Source organism: Sciurus carolinensis, chromosome 16 (genome assembly GCF_902686445.1).
Source record: "Sciurus carolinensis chromosome 16, mSciCar1.2, whole genome shotgun sequence".
In the NCBI taxonomy this organism is placed as follows: domain Eukaryota; kingdom Metazoa; phylum Chordata; class Mammalia; order Rodentia; family Sciuridae; genus Sciurus; species Sciurus carolinensis.
In genome coordinates, this window is record NC_062228.1 from 18,656,125 (window position 1) to 18,683,515 (window position 27,391).

General features: G+C 49.7%; 1 protein-coding gene across 1 annotated transcript in view; it reads right to left on the minus strand.

The window, feature by feature from the left end:
* Positions 1-1,700: 1,700 nt before the first annotated feature.
* Bean1 (brain expressed associated with NEDD4 1) overlaps positions 1,701-27,391 on the minus strand; it is a 47,764-nt gene continuing 22,073 nt past the window's right edge. The window contains exons 4-6 of the mRNA XM_047529023.1: positions 11,377-11,640; positions 5,559-5,709; positions 1,701-3,885 (exon numbers count right to left, since the gene is read on the minus strand). Coding sequence (XP_047384979.1) covers positions 3,546-3,885; positions 5,559-5,709; positions 11,377-11,640 — 755 coding nt within the window. The 3' untranslated portion in view covers positions 1,701-3,545. The remainder of the gene's footprint in view (positions 3,886-5,558; positions 5,710-11,376; positions 11,641-27,391) is intronic.

The following is a 27,391-nucleotide window of genomic DNA, read 5'->3' on the forward strand; positions in this document are numbered from 1 at the left end:
GGGAGCGGATGTGCCCTAGCGTCTCTCGGAACTTGGTTCGTATGCAGGCTTGGCTGGTGACAGTGATTGGTCCCCTTGGTGGCTGTGGACAGCCATACTTTGTATCAACTCCTTCCTCCCTCTCTTGGGGGATGTCTGTTGTTCAGATGTGGCAGATGCTGTTGGTGCTCAGTCCAGAGATCCGGGAACTCACTGTGCCTACTCATGCTGACCCAGTGGCAGCTTGTGCTGCCCATCACGATGGCTTCATTGGCCAGCAACTGCAACTCCTCTGTCTGAAGACCTCTGACCAGAGGAATTCACTTGACCTGCACAAGGCAAGAATCAACATCCTCCAAAGAGCACCACCAAGCAACACCAGCTGAGAGCTGATGTATGACTGATTCACCTCGCTCACCCCTTGGGAAGGCTGACGTGGAGGTGTGATCCACTCTGTCTCTCAGAGTTGCCATATTGGACAGAACTCCGTAGTTCACAAAGGTACCTGCTTGACAACTTCCTCCTTGGCTTCCTTCTCCTTGTTTCCCTGCCCCATCCATCTGATTTTCATGAGATCACCTCTCTAACCAGCCCCTCAGATCCATATCTTGATTGAGGTTCTGGCCCTGCTCCCTCCCTTTGATGCCACTTCACCTTCTGTTTCTTTGGGACCTTGATAGGTCCAGGCCAAGCCCAGGTACTTAGAATGTTCTCCTTGGTCCCTATCCCTTAGACCCCTGGCAAAAATGTCAGCTTCCTTGTAAGAATGTGCAAAGGAACTTGAATGTACTGTCATTTATGGACATACCTGGATGGAGGAGACAGAGAGAGCCAAGAGCCCAGTGGTTACGAGGATCCATGGGATCCTGTGTTCAGAACGGCTGTCAGTATATATGGTGCAGGTTGAGGTCAGCATGTGACTGGACACCATCACCATGAAGGGGGAATATACTGCTATTTGGGGTGCATGTGTGAATACGTAACAATGAATCCCACCATTGCGTATGTACAATTATCATGCACCAATAAAAAATAAGGGGTGGGAAAGAGAGGCTGGCCTGCAAGGGGTTTGTCCTGAAAATGGAATGCTTGAATGCTTTCAACCTCATAGAACATCCCAAGGGTGGAAGACAAGCCCAGGATCAAAATGACAAGTTTCATCTACAACTACGAGTGTCTGTGGGCAATGACTTTCCAAGGGGGAGACTGAAGTGTCCTCATTCTTGAAGGGCAGACGTGTTCACTTTGAACAGTGGCAGCAGGGAGCCAGCAGGTGGCAGTGTGGGATCAGAGTGTGGGTAGTGGGTGCTGGACAGCTGACCTCAGCCCCTCCCACTGGGATGTGGGACTGGACCCAGGAAATGGAAGGAGCCTGTGCTTCCCTCTCTCACAGTCACCTTCCCCACCACTGTGCCCTAGTTGAAAGCCCATCCTAGTGACATTCACACCAGCCAAGACTCAGAAACAATCCCATGTTTCAGGGAGGTATATAAACAAAACAGTAACTCCTGGAAATCACCAACTACCCAAATACTTATCTCAACAGCAAAATGACAAGGCCTTAGTGACTCCTAATCCTGAGAAGGAACAGGACATGCCAGCCAGGTGGAGGTATATTTTCAGATTGTAGTTGTTTGAGTTGCTTTTCCTTTCAAATTTCAGCAGCAAGAGCTGAAATACTCTTCACCACCATATACTCTTCAAAAATGTTACTTCTTGCTACATTTTATTGATATGATGTATTTATTTGGAACACAGAAAAGATACATTGTTGCTTATTCAGCGCCTAGTCCACAGGAACAAGAAAAGCTGTTCAGCTCCATCCCTCAAACACTGGTGAGCAGGCAGGGATTTTAATCTTCCCCCAGCACTCTCTAGAGTTGCAGACACAGGATGCATTTCTTAAGAGTCTCATCCCTGGGGTGCATTTTGAAGGCTATACAGTACAACAGACAGATATTTTTGCCTAGAAAACAGTACACCACAAAGTTGGACAGAACTGCTTGTAAACAAGGTCCCCCCCCAGGTGGAGTCTGGGGGCTCCAGGGTGGGTACGCAGGATGCGACAAAACCTCTGGGTGGACTCCTTTCAGCTCTGCACCAGAAGAAAAGCTATTTCTACAGAAAATAAAATTCAAGATTGCCATCTTTGCCACCCCTCTGCTGAAGAAAGGGAGTACTGAATTGTCTTAGCCCTTCATTGGAGGAATTGGAATGTGGGGAGAAGGAGGTTGCGGGGGGTCTGCTGTTTAAGGATGGGTGACAAAGGGTGGGAGGGAGGGAGGCAGGTTAGCTCGCTCCCTGCCATTGGCAATGTTGGCAGGGACACCTCCTCAAAGATGCTTGAAGATCTCAGCAGGCTGGGTGTTTAGAAATCACCTATGTGATGGACATGGTCTTGCTGGGGTTCAAAGGCCAAGAGCTGAGCCTTTCTACAACCAGGCTGACCCCACATAGCTCCTATGGCAGGACCCTGGCAGCGAGGCTGGGCACTGGTCCTTTTATGGTGGCATGGTGGTTTTTAAGGGGTTCATACCCCTTTTATTCTGCCTGCACAAAAACCCTGGAGAGAAAGGCCAGGGTATGTTGATGCTCAGTTCCCAGCTGTGAGCGGCCACCCAGGATGACAGCACCGGCTCCTGGGGTTTGGCTCCAGCCCATCTGGGCACAGGCCACAGTGGCTGGCTGGGCACATGCTGAACAAGGGGCTCTTATCTTCCTCAGAGTAGTGCCTAGCAGCATTGTGGTGAGGCCACCTGGACTTCTTTGAAGAACCTCAGCACTGGGCAGTGGTTGGACTGACTTGGGAACTACTGTGACCCAGCTGCACCACTGCACACCTGCCAAGGGCCCTGTCCACCCCCATAGCTTGCGGTGGGCTCCTCAGAGAATTCCCCTAGCACCACCAGACTGAGGGTCCTGGGTTAAGGGGGGGCCTGGTGAGCTGCAAGGGCCTCCAGGTTGTGCCCAAGCCCCCAGTCCTGTGTCCCCACCCTGTAAGTGGCAGGATGGTGATGTGGCTCATCTGCCCTGGAATTGAAAGATAGGCACAGCACACAGCGGAACCTCACTGGGGCCTGCCCCACCTCCCAGGAGAACAAGCCCTGGGGTAGGGGTCAGGGCAGGCAGCTGCCCTGGGGTGGCTGAGCGGTTTCTGGAGGCAGAATCAATTTGGGCACAGCCTGGGGAGAGGGACGAGAAAGCCTGGTTTCCTCCTTCACCCCTCTCCCCCAGCACTGTCCACAGAGGCGCAACCACCAGGCTGGGGAGGAGGAGACAGGAGGTCAGAGAGCTTCATTCATTTTTAATGAAACCTCTGCCAGAAGGTTCTGTGGGGGTGTGGGGGTCCCCCATGTGTGCACACAGGTCCACACACATGTGGAGCACGTCTATAGGTGCACATGGGGTATGTCAGTGTATGTGTGTGTGTGTAGCCGTGTGTATATATGTGTGTGTGTGTGGTACATATTGGGGCGTGTGTGTGAGCGTGTGTGTGGGTGGCCGTGTATGCCACAAGGATGTGACTCAGCCTGGAGGGACCTATTGGACCTGTTGGGTTGGGTCACTTACACAATCCTCTCAGGACCAGAGGCTGGGGCTCGGGTCGGGGTGGGTGAGCCTTGTGAGTTCCTTGGCCCTGGTTCCAGTCCGGGCAATGGCAGCAGACCTGATGGGGAACCGGGTCCACACACAGCCTCGTAAGGGGGCAGTGTGTCCATGGAGATGGTGCGGAGGCCACCCTGGCCCCGGCTCCTCTGCTCCTGCTGGTGTCCGCCGGGGCTGCGGCTGCTGCCTGAGTGGAGGGTGCCATTCAGCGTGGGACAGGAGTCTGTCAGCGAGTAGGGCGGCGGGGCGTCCGTGGGGACATACAGCTGAGTGGCCCCTGGCCCCACACACTCCTCATAGCTACAAAAGAAGAGGCTGCCTCAGGGCTCTGCTGAACCTGAGGTCTTGGGGTGGGGGTGGGGTCTCTCCCTAATCTGAAGTGGCGGACGTGGACCAGATTGGGCCTCATCCATGCTGGCTCCAGTGAGACCCCACTGGGGAGGGGCGCCCCCGTACCCCTGAGACCTGGGCTTTGGACCTGACTCAGGGCTCCTGTCCTTTGGGGACTCCCTTCTCTGGGATTCAGATTCCTTAGAACAAGAGTTGCCTGGAAGGATTCCGGGCAGGGTGCCCATGTGGGTAGGGCTGGGTAGGAGCAGCTCAAGTCACTCCACAGCTGGCTTCTAGCTTTAGGGGACCTCTGAGCTCAGGAGTACAAGGCGAACAGCACCCGGTGCCCCTGGGGGAGGGGAGGGGGAGGCTGCCCAGGGCCTGAGGGTCCCCAAGCAGGGAACTAATGGAGGCTGTGACCCCTCTCCCTTCTTCATGTGCTAGCTGTGTAGGAGGCGGCTCTGCCTGTGGTGGCTGGGAGGAGAGGACTCAAGGCCCTTAGAGAAGAACTCCCCTGGACAGGACCCGAGTGCCTGAGTGCAGGGGGGACACCAGGACCCCCACCCTGACTGAGGTGATTCAGGATTTGGAGCTGCTAAGGAGCTAGAGCCTGGACCCCCCATCTTAAGAGCAGAGGCCCAAAGTCCAGCAGGCCCCCTGTCCAGCCTCCCCTCTTTTCTCTGCCACATTCCCTGGGTTCCTCAGGAGCAGTGGGCATGACTTTCTCCCTCAGGCTCTAGGGCCCATGTCCTTGTCTGTAGACGGGGTGAGTAAACCTGATTGACTGGGTGGGAAGAGGACACGGTGGATAGCTGGGGCGTGACCCAGGGTTAGGCAGAGTCCTACTCCAGAGGCTGTGCCCAAGGATACGCACATTTCCTTCCCCCAGGGAGCTCAGTGGCTTTGGCCTATGTGGGGAAAGGCCAGCTGGGCCCCAGCGATCAGGAACTGGGCCCCAAGGAGACCTCTGTCCAGTGTGGCTCATCTGAAGGACAGGCCATTGTGCTGCACAGGAAACTTGTCTGGGGTCCGAGAGAGGTGGAGCTCTCCCTGAGCTGGCTTTATCTCAGGCAAAAGGGGCACCTGGCTGAGTGTCCCCGCCTTGCCAGGCTGGTTGGGGTTAGTGCCTAGGAAAAGCGAGGCAGGCAGCGGGGGCAGGAGTGGGGGCAGGGTGGGAAAGAGGAGGGACATGACAGGGAAGACAGGATTGACCACATGCACACCAAAGCCTTCCGGGGGCTGGCCAAGCCTGCAGCCACTGAGGGAGCTAAATAGATTTTTCTTCCTAAGGGGAAATTGATCCTGTGGACCCTGGTCTAACTCCCTGGGGAGACACCTGGAGGAGCACAACCCCAGTGGGCTCAGGATAGCTGTTGTCTCCCAGACCACGAGGGCACCCCTCTCCTCTCCCTGATCATCAATCTGAAGGAGCCCAGCTTGTCTCCTTCTTGGTGCATCCTGGTGACATCTGCTGAGTCACACCTTGCCTCAAGGGGACCTACTTGGTTAGGAGGGGTAGGGAGATGACCGTGCTCACTGAGATGCTTGCTGCATCTGTGTCACATGCCGAGAGGTGTTGCTATTTTCCTTGGTGTTCAGAGCCCCACCCTCCCACATGCCCCTCCCCCATGTGGGCTCCTTACCCTGGCGGAGAATCTGGGTACAGCTCCCTGAGCACCGTAGCATCCACGTCCCCATCAGAGCTGATGTCCAAGGGCGGGGGCCAGTCCTCTGCAGGGCTGCAGGTGGATCGCATCCTGCGGCTGGAACGGCTATACGTGTGCCCGTCCGACACTGCAGGGAACAGACCAGAGCCTGAGCCTCAGGCCAGTGCCAAGGACTGTCCTCTGCCTGAGGCCACTGAGGCTCTGCTTCCCCCATCTGACCATCCCCTCACCAGTACAGCTACCTCCATCCACCCAGCAACAGCCCAAGCACGTGAGTGCCGTCTCTGTGCTGGACATGGGGTCACAGGGAGGAAGGAGAGCCTACCCTGTCCCAGGGACAGCTAAGAACTGGGTAGCATGTCATGACCTTTGACAGTTAGTCCAGGGGCTGTGGGAGAAGAGACAGGCCTGACCGATTGGGAGGTGGGGGCGGACTTCCTGGAGGAGGGGCTGCCAGCGCTGAGTATCCTCTGGGATTAGCCTGGGGAAGACGGCAGGCCGCAGGCCCGGAACTGAACGGCTGAGGCACAAGGAGGGTGAGAAAAGGAGTGTGTTGTAAACAGGGAGCTGTGGGTAGTGAGGTCAGGCTCGGGCATGAACCGGGGAGGAGGGGGCCAGGAATGAGGGCTGCAGAGGCTCTGGGGTCAGCCTCCCCTCCCCTAGGCGTCCCGGGGAAGGGGGGGCTTCTGTAATGGATCAGGTGATTACACAAACCTCATTCTCCTTTGTTTTGTTTGTTGTTTTTAAACCACACATTAGCACTGAAAAGTCCTGCAGCTAAGACTTGCAGTTAGCTGTGCTCATCCAGCATTTGACCACAGAACGTCATTTTCTTAGACACTGCTTAGTGAGTGCTGCTGGAGCACAAGTCTCATCCCGCAGCTGAGGTTCAGAGAGGCCAGGTGACTTGCTTGAGGTCACACATTGAATGGCAGGGCCAGAAGGCAGCTGAATGTCTTGGTTCCTCATCTGAGAAGTTTCTGGCAGGTCTAGACCTGGGAGCTGCCAAGATGGTTGAAACATGCAGTCTCCCCAGCCCCAAGGGCTCCTGGAGACTCCTTCCCTTGAGGAGCGGGGCTTGGCATTGTGCCCATTCTACAGACTGGGAAGCTGAGGCTCAGGGTCACATACTCAATAAAGTAGGGAGACGGAATCCATGCAGCCTGTGGCACCCCAGAGACTTCTTTCCCACTCTTGATTCAAGAGGAGCGGAAAGACCTCTATATGAAACCACATCTGCAGGTTGAATTCCAGGATGATTTATGGATATGGAGAAAGCTCTTAGAGGCCAATATTCTGAACGTGTTCATTATCCATGGCTCTGTCCAGATGGCAAGATCATGACCTTATTTCCTTCTTTATATTGTCTATATTTTTAAGGTTTTCTGTAATGATCACATATTACTTTTGTGCTAGGAAAAAATGAGCCCAACATCATATGCTGTTAAAAAAAAAAAAGGAACTAAACTGAGATGTGTTTCCCTTCGGGGGAGCAGCTGAAAGATGGAAGTTTTGGAAGGAGTTTGGGAAGAAATTCAGGAAAGATCAAAGCACGAGACAATAGGGCGAACCAGGACCCCTGGGCTCCAGAGGCCCCATGTCCTTTCCGTGCTGGGAAAGGTCTTGGGATCAGGGCAGGGTTCCACCCGCAGGGTGTGAGGCTGCAGCTGCTATGCAGCCATCCCTAGGGAGCTGGGGCTGTTTCCTAGACAGAAGCGGAGCCCTGAGAGCTGGTAGGGCCCAAGCAAACTGCTGCTGATCCCCTCTTCCTGGGCCGCTGTCTCTTGGTCCTCTCAGAATCTAAGCATCTTGGGGAAACTAAGGCTGCCCTGAGCTGCTCTCCCAGCTCAGCCCTCAATTTTGAGGTGACCAACTTCAATCCTAGACATTCGGCTGAGCAGAGTACCTGAGGAACAGCTAGGAGAAACCAGTCCTCAGTCCTTTCTTATCCTCCATCTCTCCTGACTTCCAAGTTAGCACAGGTGCAAATAGGTCAGGCCTCTGGAAGACCCACTTTCTACCTCATGGAAGGCGAAATCTTTCTATGGCCCCTTTTCACCAAAATTAAGAAATACCTCAGTTCATTATTTAACCCAGTCCTGGGTTACCCTCCCTCGACAGGTTCCTGGAGAGGGAAGGAGGAGATCTTGCACCCACAAACACCCACACTTTCTATCAGATGCAGAGGCTGAGAGGCGAAGTCAGAGGAGACAGAGGCAGCCACCACTTAGTGCTCTAGATCTTTCCATCTTATGAAACACAATCTTTTCTTCTCTCTCCTCTGTCATTGTTTGGCTCCTCTCTGTCTGGCCAGACTGCAGAAAGGCCCTGTGGGCAGCAGAAGGCAGACACTGTCCTGAGGACCATGAGGAGCCACTGAGTGGTGCTAAGCAGAGGATGGGAGTAGTCATGTCCAGTCCCTTTGGGTCCCTGGGAGACCAGGCTGGTGGATGGGCAGGTGGGAGCGGGTGGTCTGTGAGCAGGTTTTCTTGGAAGGAGAAATAATGAAAATAGTTAACATTTATGGAGCATGGACTTATTAACCAGAGTAGCTCTTAGACAGTCTTTACAATCACTTTTTGAGCTGGCTCCCTGTGCAAGCATTTTGTAGACACAGAGAGGTTAGGCAACTTTCCCCAGGGTGCACAGTAAAAAGTGGAAGATGATTTGATACTGAATCTGGTGCCTGTGAGCCCCCATGGAGGGGTGACTAGGGACCTGGGAGGAGGAGCTGGAGGCAACTGCAGGGAGGAGATGAAGCCGCTAGTGGGTGTAGGGAGAGGACGGGGGAAAAGGGTTGGGCTCTAACACGTAAGCGGCAGAAGAGAGAAATCCACAGAAAAGTCCGAGAAGCAGCAACCAGAGGGGCAGGGACTGACCTGGAGGGCTTTGGTCTCCAAAGCAGGGGGAATGTCTGGGAGATGGGAGGCCCCCACAGGGAAGGCAGGGGCCCTCTGATGCTCTCTGCGTTTGCCTTCTCCCCGCAGGGGCTCACTGTGCATGTCCCCTTACCCTGGCGTCCTCTGGAGCTTCCCAGCAGCCCCTGCATACTCTCCAGAAGGCTGGAGAAAGGGGTGGGGCAGCAGCACCTTCGGACCCCTTGCCCAGGCCCCAGGGAGGTGCCAGAGCCAGAGAACAGAAGCAGGGCAGGGAGGTAGTGTGGGGCACTGCTGTAGGTCAAAGGCCTGGCCCTGAGCTTGGCGTGCCTGTGACCTCCAGTCACTCTGACTGCTCTGAGGGTCAGAGCTGGGACCTTGCTCATGAGGGTCTGGCCTCCAGGCCCAGGCTGACCTCTTAGCCCTCTCAGTTGGAAACTCCGGTGGGCCCCTAGCCTGCTTTCCTAGCTTGCTGGGAGGATGAAGTGAGGTGGCGCCTTCCGTTGCCCATGGAGAACTTCTGGGCTGGGCCCAGTGCCAGGTCCTGGACCTGGGTGGGGTGAGCCACACGCAGGCCCTGCTGTCATGAATGCCACACAGTCACCCCATGACCGAGGCACTGACGGAGGTGTGGGTACAGTGCCAAGGGAGTACAGAGAAGGGGGTTACGATTCGACTCTGGTAGGGGCAAGGAGGGGCTGGAGATGCTTCCTCAGGGAGGTGGCATCTGAGCTGGGCCTAAAGGGTTTTGGTCGGGTGGGAAGCTGGGGAACAGCAGTCGGCAGAGGGCAGCGTCTGCACAAGGGGCCGAGATTGGACGGAGCTGGCTGGTCCTTGGAGAGGAGCAGCGGGTACTGAGGGTGAGGGGCAGGGGGGCTGTCCTGGGTCTGCCAGGCTCCTTCCTGGGGCGTGGGGTGGCTGAGGATGGTACCTGGGTTTGAAGGAGATAGAGATGCTCTGGGCAGGAGCCCGGCCTCCCCAGGGTCAGGATCAGGCTGTTGGTGCCAGAGGGGGACAGGCCCATCTGATCTAGTCGGTGCTTCTGGCTGGTCCTCTTGGGGCACCCTTGGCTCCTCGGGACTTGGGGGAACTGGCCGGCTGAATTTCAAGCAGGCGGGCTGGCCTCTTTCGTCTTCATCCCTGGTTACCAGCTGTCTTCCTTCCCTTGTGGCCACTTTCCCTCTGGGTCTTGCCTAAGATCTGGCCCCCACTCTTCTCCCAAAGATCAACAGCCAGCTCGGAAGTCCTCCTGGCTGTGGGCGTGTCTGCTGGGTCCTCGTGTGTTCCCAGGGTGACTCCACTGGCATCTCCCCGAGTGCTGACGCCCCCAGGGGCTGAGACTGCCCAGCCTCCCAGGCTTGCTGTGCGGTGGTCAGCCCAAGGGCTTCCAGGTCAGAGTGCCTGGGCTCAAGTCTTGGATCTACCTCTTGCAGCCTGGGTGATTCTAGGCCCATTACTTAACTGCTGTAGCTTCAATTCCTGATCTGTAAATTGAGGTGACAATAAAAAGTAGCCACCCCGGGACCACTGTGAGAAATGTGCACAATGAGATTCTGCATAGGATGTGTCCAGCACACAGGGAGGTGCTCCTGGCCCATCGCCAGGGCTTCCAGCCTCCCTCTGCTTGCTGGCTTCCAGCCTCTCTTATTGCTAAAGGAGGCTCCTTCCCTAGCCAATTAACTCAGTGGAAAGAAAATGGAAATGTCTCATTCCTTCTGGATCATCAGAGGGAGGCTGCCGAGGCCCAGGTTCGTCGGATTCAATGCTATCCATTTAAAAACTTTTCTAGCAAGGTGTGGTGGAATGGGCCTCTGGCCCCAGCTACCCAGGAGGCTGAGCTAGGAGGATCACAAGTTCTAGGTCAGCCTGGCAACTTAGTGAGGCCCTCTAAAGATAAAAAGAGCTGGAGATGGATCTCTGGGGTAGAGTGCTTGCCTTGCATGTGTGAGGCCCTGGGTTCAATCCCCAGGACTGCAAAAAATAAACAAAACAAAACACTTTCCCCTCCATTCTTTCCCCAGGCCCTTCCTGCCCTGAAGGGGAAAGGACCTTAGGTCCTGCTATGGCTCCAGGTCCCAGGAGGCTCAGGTCAGTTCTGCAGCCCAGGGTCCAGGTCTGCTTTTCTTTACTGGAGAAATTTGGGTGGCCTCAGACACCAGACAGAGGCCCCAGGAGACCCCAGTGCAGCTCCCGTGGGGAGAGGTCTGGTTTTTCCCCGCCAGTGAAAACTGTCTGAGAACTGAATGCAACTGAGTTCCTTCCTGCCGATGTCAGACAACTGCTCCCTGCCAGGAATGAGAGGGTGTCAGATGGCTGCATTCTGGCCACATGGACACTTCTGGGTCTAGTCCTCCAAGGGTTAGCCAACGACTCTCTTTAAGAGTGATTCTCATGGTTGAGACGCCGGACTCGGTTCTAGTGGCACCTCACAGGCCCTCTGGGACCTTGTTCCCTTGTCATTCATTCTATCTATTCCCGCATCCACTTCAGCACATACTTACTCACCCACCCGCTCCACCCATCCCTGACTGTCCATCTCTCCACTCAAGCGTCGCGTTCAATCCCGTCGTCTACCCAACCCTCAGGTGTCCCGTTCATTTGTCCTTCCGTCCACCCACTTATCCATCCCTCCCCTCCACCCGTCCATCCACAGACCCCTTCTCGACCCATGACCCCTCATGCCCCTCCCAATCGATCGGTCCCCCCACGCAGCCCCCATCCCTCTCTCCATCAGGCGGGATCCATTTGGCCTCCCTCTGGGTTTCCCACGCCAAGGAGAACAGGATGGTGGGCGCCGGGAGCGCTTCCTGGTGGACCAGGACCTCTAGGATTCCTTCTCTGACCACTCCGCGCCACCCGGGCAGAGCTGTGGCCCCCTGGACGCCTGGCGGCCGCAGGGCCCAAGGTCAGTCGCTCACCGTAGCCAGGCTCGTATTCTCGGTGCCGGTGCCGGTGTCGGCGGCGATGGTGGTGATGGTGGCGGTGGTGGCGGTGGCGGTGACGCTGGAGCCGGTTCTGCCTGTCCCTACGGATGCTGCCCACGATGATGGTGATGCAGGAGAGGATGATGACCACCCCGATGACGGCACTCGCCACCAGCACGGGAGACACGAGCAGGTGGCTGTGCTCCGAGCTCTCCGAGAACGTGGGGTAGAAGTAGCTGGTGCGGTTGTATCGTGCTACTGTGGACAGAGGGAAAGGACGCTGAGCCCAGGCCTGCCACACCTTCCCCTGCCCCGCTGCTGCCCTGCGAGTTATTGATTCCTAAATCAAAGTTAGCTAGTCTGGGGTCCGTCCTGGGGTTCTATCCTGGTGGCTCCTGCTAGCGGGGAGGGAAACGGTGCCTCACCCCACTGGCTGCAGGAGCCTCTGGTAGTGGGGGGCTGACTGCCCTCCTTCTCCTCTGAAGTCTCTGTCCCTGAAGCTCAACTTCTCAGACAGGAAAAAGGAAACAGAGAGGGCAATGGACTTGTTTGAGGGCACTCAGAAACTGAGTGGCAGAGCTAAGACTCGAACCCATGACTCCCAGCAATGGACAAGGTCTGTAGTCCACCTAGAAATGAGATGGAAGGTTCAAGGAGAATTTACCCAGGTCTTGGGAAGGGGCAGGGGATACACAAGGTGGGCAGAGTTTCAGGACAGACTCTGCTGGCCTCAGGCAGGCCTGTGACTGCAGTACCTAGATATGTCAGGGGGTGGCCCAGGTCAGGGAAGGTTTCCTAGAGGAGGTGATCTTGGAGGGGTGAGAGCAGGCTAGCTCAGGGGAGGCAGGGGGAGGCGTTCCAGGCAGGGCACAGGGCTGGAGGGGACTTCCGGGGAGGGGTGTGGTGTGGGGAACAAGGGGATGGGGCTGGAACCTCCTTTAGGACTAACAGCTGGGTCCCTGAGAGCCCTGCGGAAGGAAGCTCCTGGGAACAGTGGTGACTGTCCTCCCACCGTGATTAGATGATGGTCTTAGGGGCTGGAGCGCCAGAAGAGGTCAGAATCAGCAGGAGTAGCCACAGGCAGCAGCTGCACTGCTCAGAGGCAGCTACGCCTCGTTAGTGATTCCCTCCAATTCACTTCTCCCTTTTCATAGATGGGTGGACTGAGGCTCAGTGGGGGCAGTAGACCAGCCCTCAGCCACCCAGTTACTCATGGCACAGCCAAGCCAGAAGCCAGAAGTGGCTTCAAAGTCCAGTGCTAACTCCTCTCTAGTGACTCCTGCCCTGGGTGAACCCTAACTTAGGCTGCCTGCCAAGTCTATGGCTTCAGACAGTGATTGAACCTCAGGGACAGGGGCAAGCATGGGGGCGGGGGGCAGATCATTCCTGGGCCCTGTTCTGAGGGGTCCCCTTGCCTGTCCTCCCAGAGCCCAAGTCTGAGGCCCTGTTGCATGGGATCACAGCAGGCATTATGCAGAATCATGCCTGGCTTCCCGGTCTTGCACTGGATCACTCTGTGTCCTCAAGCTCAGCCCCAGGGCTGGGCAAAGCAAAAGTGCCCAACACATGCATGAGTGGCTCTAGATGAGTCTGGATGGGGTGACGGTAGGGAGGCCTTGGCCTGCCTCAGGGGAATCAAGCAGAGTTTGGGTGGTGACCTGCTGGGTGGCTGTAGAAGGGCTTTCTATCCCAGGGGAGGGTTTGTCCATTTGCCAAGCGGAGGGGTTGGACATTCAGCTGTGATTGCTCCGCTCCCTTTCCGTCCCTTCCCAGCACTTTCCTCTAAAGTCTCAGCCACACTCAGCCCACAGCAGGCACAGCATCTAAGCTGGGGCTAGGAATGTGCCTTGTGGGCAGTTATGGCCCTTGCCGGTGGCTTCTGCAGCCTACTGACCTGGATTGGGAGGGGCTGAGCCAATATGTTATCCTTGTCTGAGATCCAAGCTTGGGGCATATGCCCCAGGGTGTGGCGGGATGCCAGCTGCATCAGCTCTGACAGAGAATGCCAGTGTAAGTAGGTTCCCGGGGTTCCTTGAGGGCCACACACAGGCCAGCTTTCAGACCCCCTACTCTGTATAGGCTCAGTGCTAAGACCTCAATTCATCTCTGGACTATCCAATTCTCCCCATTTATAGGTGAGGACACTGAGACTCAAAGATGTTAAATGACTCACCCTTAGTCACTGAGACATCACCCTCAGTCACCTCAGCCTGACTGAACCAGACCTCTCTGGGTCTTGGTCTCCCTACTAAACTCTAAGGAGGTGGGTAGGAAGCTTTCTAGTGCCTAAGAATAATAGCACAAGAAGCAGGAAGAAAGAAGAGAAGCATACGGGAGTAACTTCATCCTGCTGGAATTGTTTGTATAAATAGGAAGTAGATTCTGATAAATGAGGATGCACGTGGTAAGCCCTGAAGCAACCACTAAGAACATAGCCCAAACACATAGAGTGAAAAAAAATCATTAAAGGAATGAAAATATTACTTGAGAAAAATATTCATTAAAAGCAAAAAGGAAAAATAGAGGAACCAAAAAAGACATGACATATATACCAGACAATAGGTAAAATAGCTGATATAAATCCAACTGTATCAATAATAATGTTAAAAGTGAGGTAATTAAACAATCAACAGGCAGATATCTCCAGTCTGAGCCAAAAAACAAGAGCTAAGTATGCACTCTCTATAGAAGTCTCACTTGGGAATGAAAGTTAAAAGTAAAAAAATGGAAAAATACATACTATAAAAATATAATGATAAGAAAGTTGGAGTGGCTATGATATTATCAGGAAAAAATAGGTAGGAGATCAAAAAGAAAATATAAGACTTGAATACCACTATACGCCATTAACCCTCACAGAGATCTCTAGGACGCTCCACCACCACCAGCAGAATATACATTCTTCTCAAGCACAAGTGGAGTGTTTTCCAGAATTCACCATATGCTAGGCCATAAATGAGCCCCAATAGATTCAAAATGATTGAAATTCTACAAAGTATATTCTCTAATTACAATGAAGTGAAATTAGAAATTAATAACAGAAATTTGTGAAATTCACAAATATGTAGCTATTAAACAATATACTAATAAATAACAAATAGTTAAAGAGAAAAATCATAAGGGAAATTTAAAATTAATTTGAGATGAGATAAAATGAAGATGTATCATACTAAAACTTGGGACATAGAGGCAAAGCAGTTTTTAGAGGGAAACTTACAGCTGTAAAATGTCTACAATAAAAGAAAAAAGATCTCAAATCAACAAATAACTTTCAACCCCAGGATACTGGAAAAAGAAGAATAAAATAAATCCTAAGCAAGAAGAATGAAGCAAATAAAGATTATAGTAGAAATTAGTGAACAGACAGTGAAAAAATCAGAGAAACTCAATGAAACCAGAAGTTGTTTCTTTGAAATATTAACAAAACAGACTAGACTTCAGCTGGGATGATGAAGGAGAAGGAGAGGAGAGAAGATTCAAATTACTAAAATCAAATGAAAGAGGGAGCATTACTACAGACCTTACAGAAATAAGAGTTATCAAGGAATACTATGAACAATTAAATGCCCACAAATGGGATAAATTGTGTGAAATGAAAAAATTCCTAGAAATATACAAGATGAAGCAAATGGACTCAAGAAGAGACAGAAAATCTGAATAGAACTGTCTACTGTTATGTTTTAAATCTTAAATGTTCCCTCAAAGCTTGTGTGTTGAAAGCTTGGTTCCCAGATGATGGCACTATTGGGAGGGGGCAGAAATTCTAGGAGGCGGGGCCTCGTAGGAGGAAGTAGGTCACTGGGGTGTGCCTTGAAGAGTATATTTTTTCCCTGGCTCTAGGTACTTGTGCTCTCTCTCTCTTTCTCTCTCTGCTTCCTGGGCACCATAAGATGAGCAGATCTGCTCGACCATGTCTCCACAGGCCCAGAGTGATGGGCCAAGTGACCAAGGATGGAAACCTCTGAAATCATGAACCAAAATAAATCATTCTTCCTTTAAGTGGTTTTTCTCAGGTATTTTGTCACAGCAACAGAAAGCTGACTAATGCAACTAGTAAAAGGATTGAATTAATAATAAAAAAAATTTCCACATATACAAATCCAGGACCAGATGGCTTTACTGGTGAATTCTACCAAAGGTTTAAAGAAGAAATAGTAACTTTAATAGGTACAGGATTTCAGTTTGGGAAGACAGAAAAAAAAATGTTCTGGAGATGCATACTGGTGATGGTTGTGCAACAAGGTGAAGGTACTGCCACTCCAAGGCATACTTAAAATGTAAACTTTATGTTGCATATATTTTATCACAACTAAAAAATTAAAAAAAGAAATAAGCCAATAAACTTATTCATAAACTTTTCTTAAATATAGTAGAGGTGAGAACACATATCAACTCATTCTATTGGCCAGTTAGCATTACCTTGATACCAAAGATATTACAAGAAAAGAAAATCACAGACCAATATTTCTTTTAAATATTGACATAAAAATTCTCATCAAAATGCTAGTAAATGGAATCCAGTAATACATGACTTCAGGAATTTGGATATGGCAAGTGATTCTTGGATCTGACAATAAAAGCATTATAAACATAACAAAACTTTTGTGCATCAAGGGACACCATCAAAAAGTGAAAAAACAACATATAGAATGGGAGAAAATAGTTGTGACTCATATGTCTCATAAGGTACTGATAGCTGCAATATGTAAAGATGGTTACTATTCCAATAATAAAAAGATAACTTCATTAGAAAATAGGCAAAAGATCTGAATAGGCAATTTCTCTAGAGACAGCAACTGGTCAATAATCACATGAAAAGATGCTTAATGTCACTGGCCATCAGGGAAATGCAAATCAAAGCCATAATGAGGTAGCACTTCACACTCACTAGGTTGGCTATAATTAAAAAATAGTTAATGCCAAGTGGGGGTGTGGAGAAATTGGAACTTTTGTGCACTGTTAGCAGAAATGTAAAATGAAGCAGCTGCTTTGTGAGGTCTCAAATCACAATACCATATGATCCTGCAATTGCCCTCTTAGGTATATTCCAAGAAAAATGAAAACAAATGTCCGTACCAAAATGTTTACATTAACATTCATGATAGTGTTAGCATAATCATCGCAAAGGTACCTGGTGCATGGTTGCCTCTTTCTCATGCTGTAGATATTTCCTTTTAAATTACCTCCTCAGAGATGGCTACAGGGGGATGTTGAGTGCCCCCAAATGTCCATCTGTAAAGGCTTGGTCCTGGGGTGGTGTTATGGGCAGGAAATGGAGATTTTGGACCTTATGGGAGGTCCCTGAGTCATTGGCGGTGTGATCTCCAAAGGGATTGTGGGATCCTGGCCACTTCTCTTCTTGCTGCGGCTGGAGATGTATGAGTTTTTTGTTTTGTTTTGTTTTGTTTTGTTTTTGCAGGGCTGGGGATTGAACCCAGGGCCTTGTGCTTGCTAGGCAAGCACTCTACCAACTGAACTATATCCCCAGCCCGCTGTATGAGTTTTGTTCCAACACTCATTCCTCACCATTGTCATCTATACCACAACATGATGCTGTCAAGGGGAAGTCCTCATCAATTTGACCCATGCCATTTGGATGTTGAACCTTCAAAACTGTGAGCTCAACAAACCTTCCTTCTTCATAAAAGCCTCAGGTATTTTATCACAGTAACGTAAAGCTGACTGATGCAGAGGTTGCCCTGATTGACATTATATCATGTCAGCCCATGTGCTTTCTCCAAATGGCACTTATTACAACCACTGGACATTCTGTTGATTTATTGTTTTACTTGTTTATATTGTCCTTGGGCTCCCAATCCACCTTACTAGACTGTTAGCTCCATGAAGGCAGGTATTCCAACTCTCCTGACTTATTCAACAAGACTGCATCACCTAGCCAGGTGCCAGGCATTTGTTGGATGACAGAGTTTAGTTGACTCTGTGTCTATTTTACCATTAGCATAGAATTCAGTTTCTCTAGTTTTTGGTTGATTGTGACAGCTTGAGTTTTGGATGAAGTGCCAACTTTCCATTTTTATTTCATTGGTTATCAGTTACTGTAAGCTAATGTTTTCCATTTTTCAAGATTTGCAGATGAAAGATGAAGCTCCCCTCCATCTCTTTCTCACAGGTGAAAGGGGTCAGCTTCAATTGTCTTGTCTGACTTCAATTTAGGAGCAGTCTAGTCCTTGGCTAGATAATCTATAGCATGCTTGCCACTATTTCCTGTCAATGCCAATGGCAGACATTACTAATCAACCATGGTTCTCTTTCTGGTTTGGCTCAGAAGACAGCTTCAGCATCCTTTTCATCACGACACTCCATGCCATGACTTTAACTGCCTAGAGCTGGTCACAAAATGGAGCTTCTGGCCACCACTCATCCAGCCTGACACAGTCCACCATGCTATCACTCCTGGTCCAATGGCTATGCTCTTCTCTCTATCATGTAGTCCCTCACCTTCAGAGCCAAGGGCAGAGACACCAGGGTCAGAGTGTGTGGGGTCTACACTGCTGTGGAACAGGATCTTGCTCCCCGTGGGGCTCCAGCCTGTTCTATTCTGACCCCAGGTGCTGCTGTGGTCTGGGATGCACTGGTCACACCATGATCCTGAGTGGACATGCTACTAGGTAGCAGGTCGAGAGGTCTGTGGGTGACAGATTGCAAACCTAGGCATGCACATGTGTGTGTGTGTGTGTGTGTGTGTGTGTGTGTGTGTGTGTGTGTGTGTGTTTCTGTCTGTCTGTCCCACACAGCATGCAGAACCTGCCCCTGCCAGATGCCAGCCCACGGGGTCACCTTGAAGATGCCCCTCCCTCACCTCCCTCTGCAACAGATGAGAGACCACCCTCCTCTGGCAGCTGTGGGCTCATTACCAGGAGGGCAGAGAAGGCTTCGTCCGTGCCTGAAAGAAGCCAGTTGGTGCAGGCACTGCCTGCGTGGCCGGTTGGGAAATTAATCTCCCAGTCACCGCGACCTGCAGAGGAAGGTACTACTTCAAATTATGAGGGAAACTCTTCCAATTTCGAAATCCAGGGCCCATTTTACCAACAAGATAAATATGTAGGGAGGTAACATGTTGACTGCCTCCCTTCCCGGCCCCTCCCTCCCTGGTCCCCTGTACCAGCTGCAGCAAGGACAGAGGATGAGGCAAGCTTTGTCTCCATCCTGGATTTTCTTCCCAAGCAGCCTATACAGAGATGCCATGATCAAATGGAAACCCTACTCAAGATGTACGTTCTTCTCTGAGATGCTGTCTTCTCCCACATTCTAGCAGTACTTACCATCTTCTGAGTACCTACTGTGTGTCCTGTGCCATATTAGGTCCTTTTCATGCACTATATTATCTCATTTAATCCTTGTGATGGCCTGGGAGGGGTCCCCACTTAATAGGTAAGGAAACAGCCTCAGAGAGGCTATGTGGCCTCCTTAAAGTCATCCTCATCTGTAAGGGGCCGTGACAATGGCATCCACACAGAGGGGAAGGCAGCCAGACTGGATCCCCACAGCCCAAGCTGGGTCCTTTAGGACTTCTGAACCAATAGTCCCAGCCCTGGACCAGAAGTTCAGAGCCACCAGAGCTGCCTGCTGCCTGGCCCAGCTGTGACCCATGAAGCCTGTGGGGAGGCCTTGGATCCCCATCTGTGGAATAAGAACACTGCTAGGTTTATCTCTGAAGCCTGCTCAGGGCACCACAAAATGGAGCTGAGGCACTCTGCGATGTCATCGAGTGTGCTCATCTGAGTCTTTCTCTGATCTGTGTCCGGCATAGTGTGGGGACTGGGCCCAGTCTCCTCTAACCCCAGCTCTGAGCTCCTGAATACTTGATGGGGTGGCGGGGAACCTACTGTTATCACTGCGGGGTGTGGGGGCGGGGCGTGAGGAGCCAGTTCTATTCCTGGTCTCACCACTCACTCACTGGTGTGACCTTGGTCATGTTCCTTGCCCTCTGTCTGAACAGGCACTTATTTTTGACCAGTTCTCTTTCCACACTGGGTGGTGGGTCTAGGAGGATGGGGAGGGGGTGCGGGAACCATGAAGGGAAATAGGCTGAAGTCCAGGGAAGCCAGAGAAGAGGCAGGGTAGGGACACCGAGGCAGAACCCGCCGCCACGTCCTTGCTGAGAATAGCATGCAGGTGGCTCCACAGTTGCCCTCTCTGGGTACAGAGAAGTGCTTTTTTGCAGCCCCAAGCTACCTGAAAGGCAGTAACAAAGGGACAGCCGGATATGGAGACACTGTGGTGCCGAGTCAACATCTTTAAGCTGCCAATCTTGCCCTCCCTCTCCAAAAGGCTGGTGAGAGGAGAGGGCAGACAAGGACTCAGATCTGACTGATGGCTCCTGTCACAACGATTCTGAGGACATTTATCACAGGTCCACTCCACTGGCGAATCTGGCGTTGGCAGGGCACTTCTTCCCCCTTGCCGAAGTCTTCAGGGTGGGGCCATGCCTTGAGGGAGGGAAGGGAGAGGAACATCTTGCGGGCGCCATCTTCCCTCTGCTCACCACTGGAGGGCTCCAGTCTCCATGGGCTGGCAGAGGGGCTGAGGCAGGGGACAGGCGGGGGCAGGGCTTGTTGGCTTGAACGGGTCTGAGTCTTCTCTCTTGCTCTGTTGCGTGACTTCTCAGCTCACTTTCTCATATCCACCCTCTAGTCACCAAAAGATGGAAGGAAGGAGGGTTGCGGGTGGGTCAGGGACTTCTCAGAAAGGAGGAAACAGAGGGTTGTGTCTTGAAGGATGGACCAGCAGAACAAGATCAGGAGAAGGAGAGAGGAGCAGGGGCAGAAACAGAGAGAGGGGTGGTGTTCCTGGAGCTTGGGAAAGGGGACATACTCCCAGGGTGAGGCTGTGGGATGTCACCTGGAAGGCAGTTGAATGCTCCATCATTGGGGTGAGGAAAAGGTACCTGGTGTTTAGGATCCTTCCTACAATGGGGATGCATCTCCACAATAAGTCCACTAATACCATGTGGAGGTCCATTTGTGGCACTAGAAGTGGGCAGATTATGGTGGAAAGGAAGAATGGAACATGAAGTCCTCCACTTATTCACCAACCCTCCATCAATTTAGTCAGCTAACACATTATCCACCCTCGCTTGCACTTATCTACCTAGGCATCACTCAACATCTACTTAATCATCCACTCATCCATTCATCGACCTGCAACCCTTCATCCATCCATCCATCCATCCATCTATCCACCCACCCTCCTGCCCTTCATCCATCCATTCATCCATCCATCTATCCACCCGCCCTCCTGCCCTTCATCCATCCATCCATCCGCCTGCCCATCAGCCACCCACTCTCTCTCCATCCATCTACCCACCCACCCACCTTCCCTCCATCCATTCACATACTCACCCATACTTCATCTATCCATCCATCCACCCACCCACCCTCCTGCCCTTCATCCATCCATCTATCTACCCACCCTCCTGCCCTTCATCCATCCATTCATCCATCCATCTATCCACCCACCCTCCTGCCCTTCATCCATCCATTCATCCATCTATCCACTGGCAATATTCACCAAGTGCTTACTCTATGCTAGGCACTGGGAACATGGATATGAATCAGACTGAAGTAAACCTCTCATACTGTGGAAAGCAAGCAGTCCTCACAGGTACCCTGGTGTTGAGAGGGGGAGACCTGGGGCTTCACGGAGCTTGCTGGTCCCACCTCAGCATCTGTATCACATGTTAGAGTTAAAAGGACAGTACTCTGCCACCAAGTAGAAGGTTTTCAACCATCGTGTTAAAATATAACTGGGAAAATAAAAGTGACCACCCACAGGTCCTCAGTGATTCTATAAAAATAAAATAAAAGTGACTTATTCTAAAAAAAAAAAAAAAAAAAAAAGTGACTTATTCTACAATTAAGACACATCCTGCCACTTAAATAAACTCACCAAAATGCCCCCCTGCCTTTCTCTGCACATCCAAATTCCATAACTTTACTGCCTGGTCATCATTCACTAAAGTGTTTATCTCTGCCATGAAGAGCAACTTAGTTATTGACTGGAAGACTCACTGAATCAGTTTCACAAACCACTTTCCTTTTTTTTCTGCAGAGCAAAAGGTGAACTGGCTAACATTACAGGACAGAGTCATGGCAAAGCTAGACACTCCACTAGAATCAAATGCCCAGCTTCAGGGCTGGGGATATGGCTCAGTTGGTTGAGTGCTTGCCTTGCAAGCACGAGGCCCTGGGTTCAATCCCCAGCACCGCGAAAAAAAAAAAAAAATGCTCAGGTTCCTGCTAGGGTCAAGGGTCATCAGGGGTCTCGGGTTCCTTGTTTTTCTTTTTTCTTCCTCTCATCACCATTGAGTTGGCACTTGGGCCTTTTCCACAAAGAACCCAGGTTTTTATAACACCAGTAGTCACTGAGCATGCCCACTGAGTACAGAAGGGTGTAGACTGAGTTGAGAGGCAGCTGCTGGGAGCTGGCTGGGACCACCCACTGGTCAGGAGGACTGGCTCCTACACCCAGCTTACATCATAAGGCTCAAAATCATGGCTTAGAAAAATGACCATCAACTATAACGTGGACTTTCCAAGAAGCTCATGCATAATTGATAGAGAAAATGTCAAATTCCTACATGGTGCAAAATGACCCTCAGCTGCCCCACCTAGAGAGGAGGATTGTGTGGAGGCCGTGTCATCTGCACCCTGTTCTGTAGAGAAAGGTTTAAGTCCCTGGAACACCCTGGATCCGCCTAGCGTTGTATTCCTGGGCCACTGTGGCTGAGGATCTTTCCAAGAACTGTCTTTCTGGTGTTTTGCTTTGGTCTTATGCCTCAGAGCCTACGCAGAGGGGACTAGTTTAAGAAACAACTTTATCAAAAGTATTGTCCACTATACCTGTCAGTATCCCATATTTGAGGCTCCATGTAAGAAATTTTGCTAAGATATGAAGACCATGAAAAAAACCCTTTGCTTTTCCCAAAGAGCCACCTGTGTCCGAAAGACCCCGAGCATCACGCCACTGATCGTCTTTGCCTTTTCACTTTGGTCCCAAGGTGCTCAGAGATACTTCTGAGGCTCAAATTCAACAAGAGCGGAAACCAGTCTGTCCTTGGCCCTCTGATGCTCGTTAGCATCGTTCAACCCAGAATATCCACAGATTACCTCTGTGAGCCAGATTTGGGGGAATAAATCTGATTTAGGGTCTGTGTGGATCACTGTTACATTGTTTACGGTTGTAGCTGTGACAAATCAGTCTGATCAGTGTTTCTTGTGTTGTTCCAAACAGCTCTAAGAAGAGGATGCCCCTGGCAGTGGTAAATACGGTGTTTAAGAGCCCGGCTCAGTGACATGGGCCAGGGTAGTTAGCAACTATGTATCTTAGTTTCCTAATCTCTCAAACAGGGTAATAGTCTCTCAGTGTGTTTCTGTGGCTAAGGTGAGATAATTTGTATAAGTTACATAAACAATCCAAAAATGCAACTATAAAGCTGGCTACACTGTCACACTACCACTTCAGTTCTACTTCAGAGAAGGAGTGAGATTCTGTGTGTTCTTGCCTGGTGCTGCCCCATGCTGCCCCCTAGCCACTCTGGCAGCTGGCATGGGACCAGTCGTGAAAGCCAGCAGCTCTCCTGCCACGTTGCAGCGGGCACCGCTGACGTGGAGTGCTGCTGGTAAAAGTGACAATCTCAGGGGTAAGTGAATAAGGAGGACCAGCTGCTGCACGAGCCTGAAGCTGTGGCCCTGTTTGTGGCAAGAGAACTCACGGCTAACTACCTGGAATGGGGAGCTCTGAGGCCAGCCGGCTGCAGGGGGCCCGGGAAGTTCTCCACATACCCTGGTGGAAGAGGCGTGCGTGTGTGGAAGGACCGATGCTTCTCTGGCTGATGGAGCCTCAATGATGTGCACAAGAGACGTGAGAGAGCTTAGTGGGAAGTCCAACTGGGGCAGATGTGAAGTGTCCATGTTCTTCCCAGCCTACAGCTAGACTCCACCAGCAGAGAGTGTGAGTCTTGCTATCCTGAGAAGTTTGAGTCTAAGCTCTCACCGCTGCTCTTTGGCTGAACGCAGAGCTACGCAGACATATGTCAATGATTAGGGAGAAAACCTTTAAAAATAAGAAAAAAAAAAAAAAAAAACTGGGCAGAGGCATTAGCAGCTGCATGTTGCAGGGCAAATCTACTTTAACAGATTTAGTTAGGCCAGTCACTAAACAAATGGAAAAACAACAAAAACCCTGGAGGGGTTAAAAAGTTCAAACCTCCATTGACTACAGTATGTTATCTAAAATGTCCAATACACAACAAGAATTACAAGACAAAGAAATGAGGAAGTGTGATTCATATTCATATTCAGAAAAAACATCAAAGAGCTGGTCAGTAGAAGCTGTCTCTGAGTGTTTCCAGATGTTGGATCCAACAGACAAAGACTTTAAAGCAGCTGTTATAAATATGTTCAAGTAACAAAAGAAAGTCATGTTGAAGAACTGGAGGAAGGAGTGACAATGTCCTGCAGGGTAGAGATGCTGATCTCATAACAACAGAGAACTGAACAGAAATACTGAGTTGAAAAGTAATGTTTGGAGTAAAAAGTCATTAGAGGAACTCATCTGCAGATCTGAACTTTAAAATAAATCAATAGGAAGCACTCTAACGAGAGAAAACAGACGAAAAAAGATTGAAGAGGAAAAAAACGAACGGTCTCAGAAACTTCCGTAATAACACTGAGCCTAGCAAAATAAGGACAGTAGGAGTCCCAGAATGAGAGAAAGAAAGGCATAGTAAAAAACACTCGGCAAAAATAACGAATGGACAAACTTCCTAAATTTAACAAACATCCCTGCATATCCAAGGAACTCAACGCATCCCAAGTAGAAACACGGATCTCAACATGTCAATCAAATGATGGAAAGACAAAGACAAAGGAAAATCATGAAAGCAACAAGAGAAACAACCTGTTGCCGAGGGGGGCTAACTTTAATCAGGGAGAGCAGGAGGCAGTGGGGGGCCCTGGGGAGGAAACCATCAAACCAGAACACCACGTGAGCAAAACGCACCTTAGACATTGAAGGTGAAGACGTTTCCAGATCAAAAAAAAAAAAAAAAAAAAAGAAAAAAGAAAAAAAAAGAGACAGGGATTGTGTGGCTAGCAGCCCTGCCTTCTAAGAAAGACTGGGCCACAAAGAAAGGTCACTCCATGGTAACTTGAACCCACCAGAAGAAATGTCGGGTTCTGGATATGACAAATACATTTGTCAACCAAAGATTCCACCAATGTTCTTTCTCACGTCTTCTCTTCACTTCTTTAAAAGACATAGGATCCGATAAACAGTAATTCTAATGCCACTTGGTTGGGTTCATATCATATATAGAAATAATAAATGTGCTGATAAAAGCACAAAAATGGATAAGGAGGAAAAAGAGAAGTATTTGGAGCAAAGTTCCTATATTTTATTGGATTTGACTTAATATTATTCCGAGCTGGATTGTGATAAGGTAAGATGTAGCCATTAGTAACCACTAGCAACTGCTAATCAATTTAAAAAAATAGTAAAAAAAAATACCAGATGAATCAAAATAGTACATTAAGTATGCTTATTTACCACAAAATAAAGAAAGGAGGAACAAGATAAAAAGAAAAAAGACCGGAAACAAAAAGTAAACAAGCAGAAAAATGGCTGATGTCTCTCTAACTGTATCCATCATTTATATTTTAATTAAATAAATTCATGCTTTAAAAAAGATGTGATTGGCAGAATGGCAATTATCAAGAATACAAGCAACAATGAATGTTGGCAAAGATGTGGGGAAAAAGGCACACTCACACATTGCTGGTGGGACTGCAAATTGGTGCAGCTACTATGGAAAGCAGTATGTAGATTCCTCAGAAAACTTGGAATGGAACCACCATTTGACCCAGGTATCCCACTTCTCAGTCTCTACCCAAAGGACTTAAAATAAGCATACCACAGTGATGCAGCCACATCAATATTTATAGCAGCTCAATTCGCTATAGCTAAATTGTGGAAACAATCTAGGTGTCCTTCAATAGATGAATGGATAAAGAAACTGTGGTACATATACACAATGGAATATTACTCAGCCTTAAAGAAGAATGAAATTATGGCATTAGCAGGTAAATGAATGGAGCTGGACAATATCATGCTAAGCAAAATAAGCCAATCCCCCAAAACCAAAGGCCAAATATTTTCTCTAATATTTCCTCCATAATGGAGTAGGAGAGCAAGGGAAGAATGGAAGAACTTCAGATTAGGCAGGAGGAAATGAGGGAAGGGGAGGAGGTATGGGGATGGGAAAGATGGTGGAATGAGATGGACATTATTACCCTATGTACATATATGATTGCATGAATGGTGTGACTCTACATTGTGTACAACCAGACAAATGAAAAGTTGTGTACGATTTGTGTATAACGAGTCAAAATGCATTCTAGTGTCATGTGGAATTAACTGGAACAATAACAACAACAAAAGATGTCACTGGCTTAATAACCCCATGGAAACAGCAGAGATTGTCAGAGTGAATAAAAAAGCAAGACCCAACTGTAAGCTAGCTACAAGACACACACACAGATTCAGAGACACAATGGGTTGAAATGAAAGGACGGAAGGAGATATCCCATACAATCAGCTGACGTAATTACACTGACATCAGACAAAACAGAACTTCAGACCAGAAATATTACTGGCGACAAAGACATTTCATTTTGAAAAAAGGGTCAATATATGGGGAAGATACAACAACTATAAATGTATATGTACCAAACAAGGAGCCCCCAAAACATGAAGTGAAAATTGTTAGAATTCGAAGAAGAAAAAGACGATTCAATCACACTATGATTTCAGTGTCCCAGTCTCAAGAGGAGACAGGACAACTAGACAGAAATTCGACAAGGATTCATAAGACTCGAACTCCATCACCGAGTGACCTCACTGACTTCCAGAACACTCTGCTGACCAAAGATTCCACATTCTTTCCAAGAGCACCGAGGACATTCTCCAGGATGTATGGGCCATAAAACAAATAGCAATAAATTTAAAGACTGAAATCATAAAATCAAATGCCCTCTGATCACAACTGGGATTAGACTGCGCAATCACAATAGAAAGATACCACACTGTCTGCCTACTTTTGCTAGTTCCTTTATGTCTTTATGTCAGGGGCTGGAATTACAGTTCCCACCACTACTGACTAAGTCACCTGACCTGGAGCTAGAGGCCTACAGGAGGCAGGGCCCTGTGGGTTATGATTCTGGAACATGTTAAAGCTGATGAGATTTTGCCTGGTGCAGTGGTGCATGCCTGTAATCCCAGTGACTCAGGAGGCTGAGGCAGGAGGATTGCAAGTTCAAGGCCAGCCTCAGCAACTGAGCGAGGCCCCAAGAAATTTAGCAAGAACTTGTCTCAAAATAAAAAAAGTAAAAAGAGCTGGAGGCATGGCTCAGCGGTAAAGCCCGTCTGGGTCCAATCTCTAGTACCAAAATAAATCTATAAAAACAGTCTTAAGGATATTCCCTAAATATAGATTTAAATGCGAAAGTCAAAAACAATAAAGTTTAAAGTAGAAAAGGTCAAAGAACATCTTCATGATCTTAAACAGGGTATAATAAGTATTAACCATGGGGGGATGAATAAATTGGGCTTTACTGAAATTAAGAACTTTGGTGGGATTTTGGGTTGCAAGTCGGCCAGGGAAGGGAGATGGGTGCTGAAGGGCTTTCCAGGGACTGAGAGGAGAACAGGGCCAAGGCCATCACCAGGGAGAGTAGGCTTTTGAAAGAAGTTTTTCTAAATACATTCACCATTTGGAACCTGCCCCAGGACCCTGGAGAATGCTTCACATGGAGGAATTTCTCTGCCCAGGTGCCTGGAACGAGTTCATAGATCCCCAGACACAAAAAGGTCCTTCTTCCCTCTTCATGGAATTATCCCATTTTTCACGATTAGCTTTTCCCTCTAATAGGCTCGTTCTTTGCTGGATACACAAGAGACGAGTCGCACCATCAATTACAGCAGCTGGATG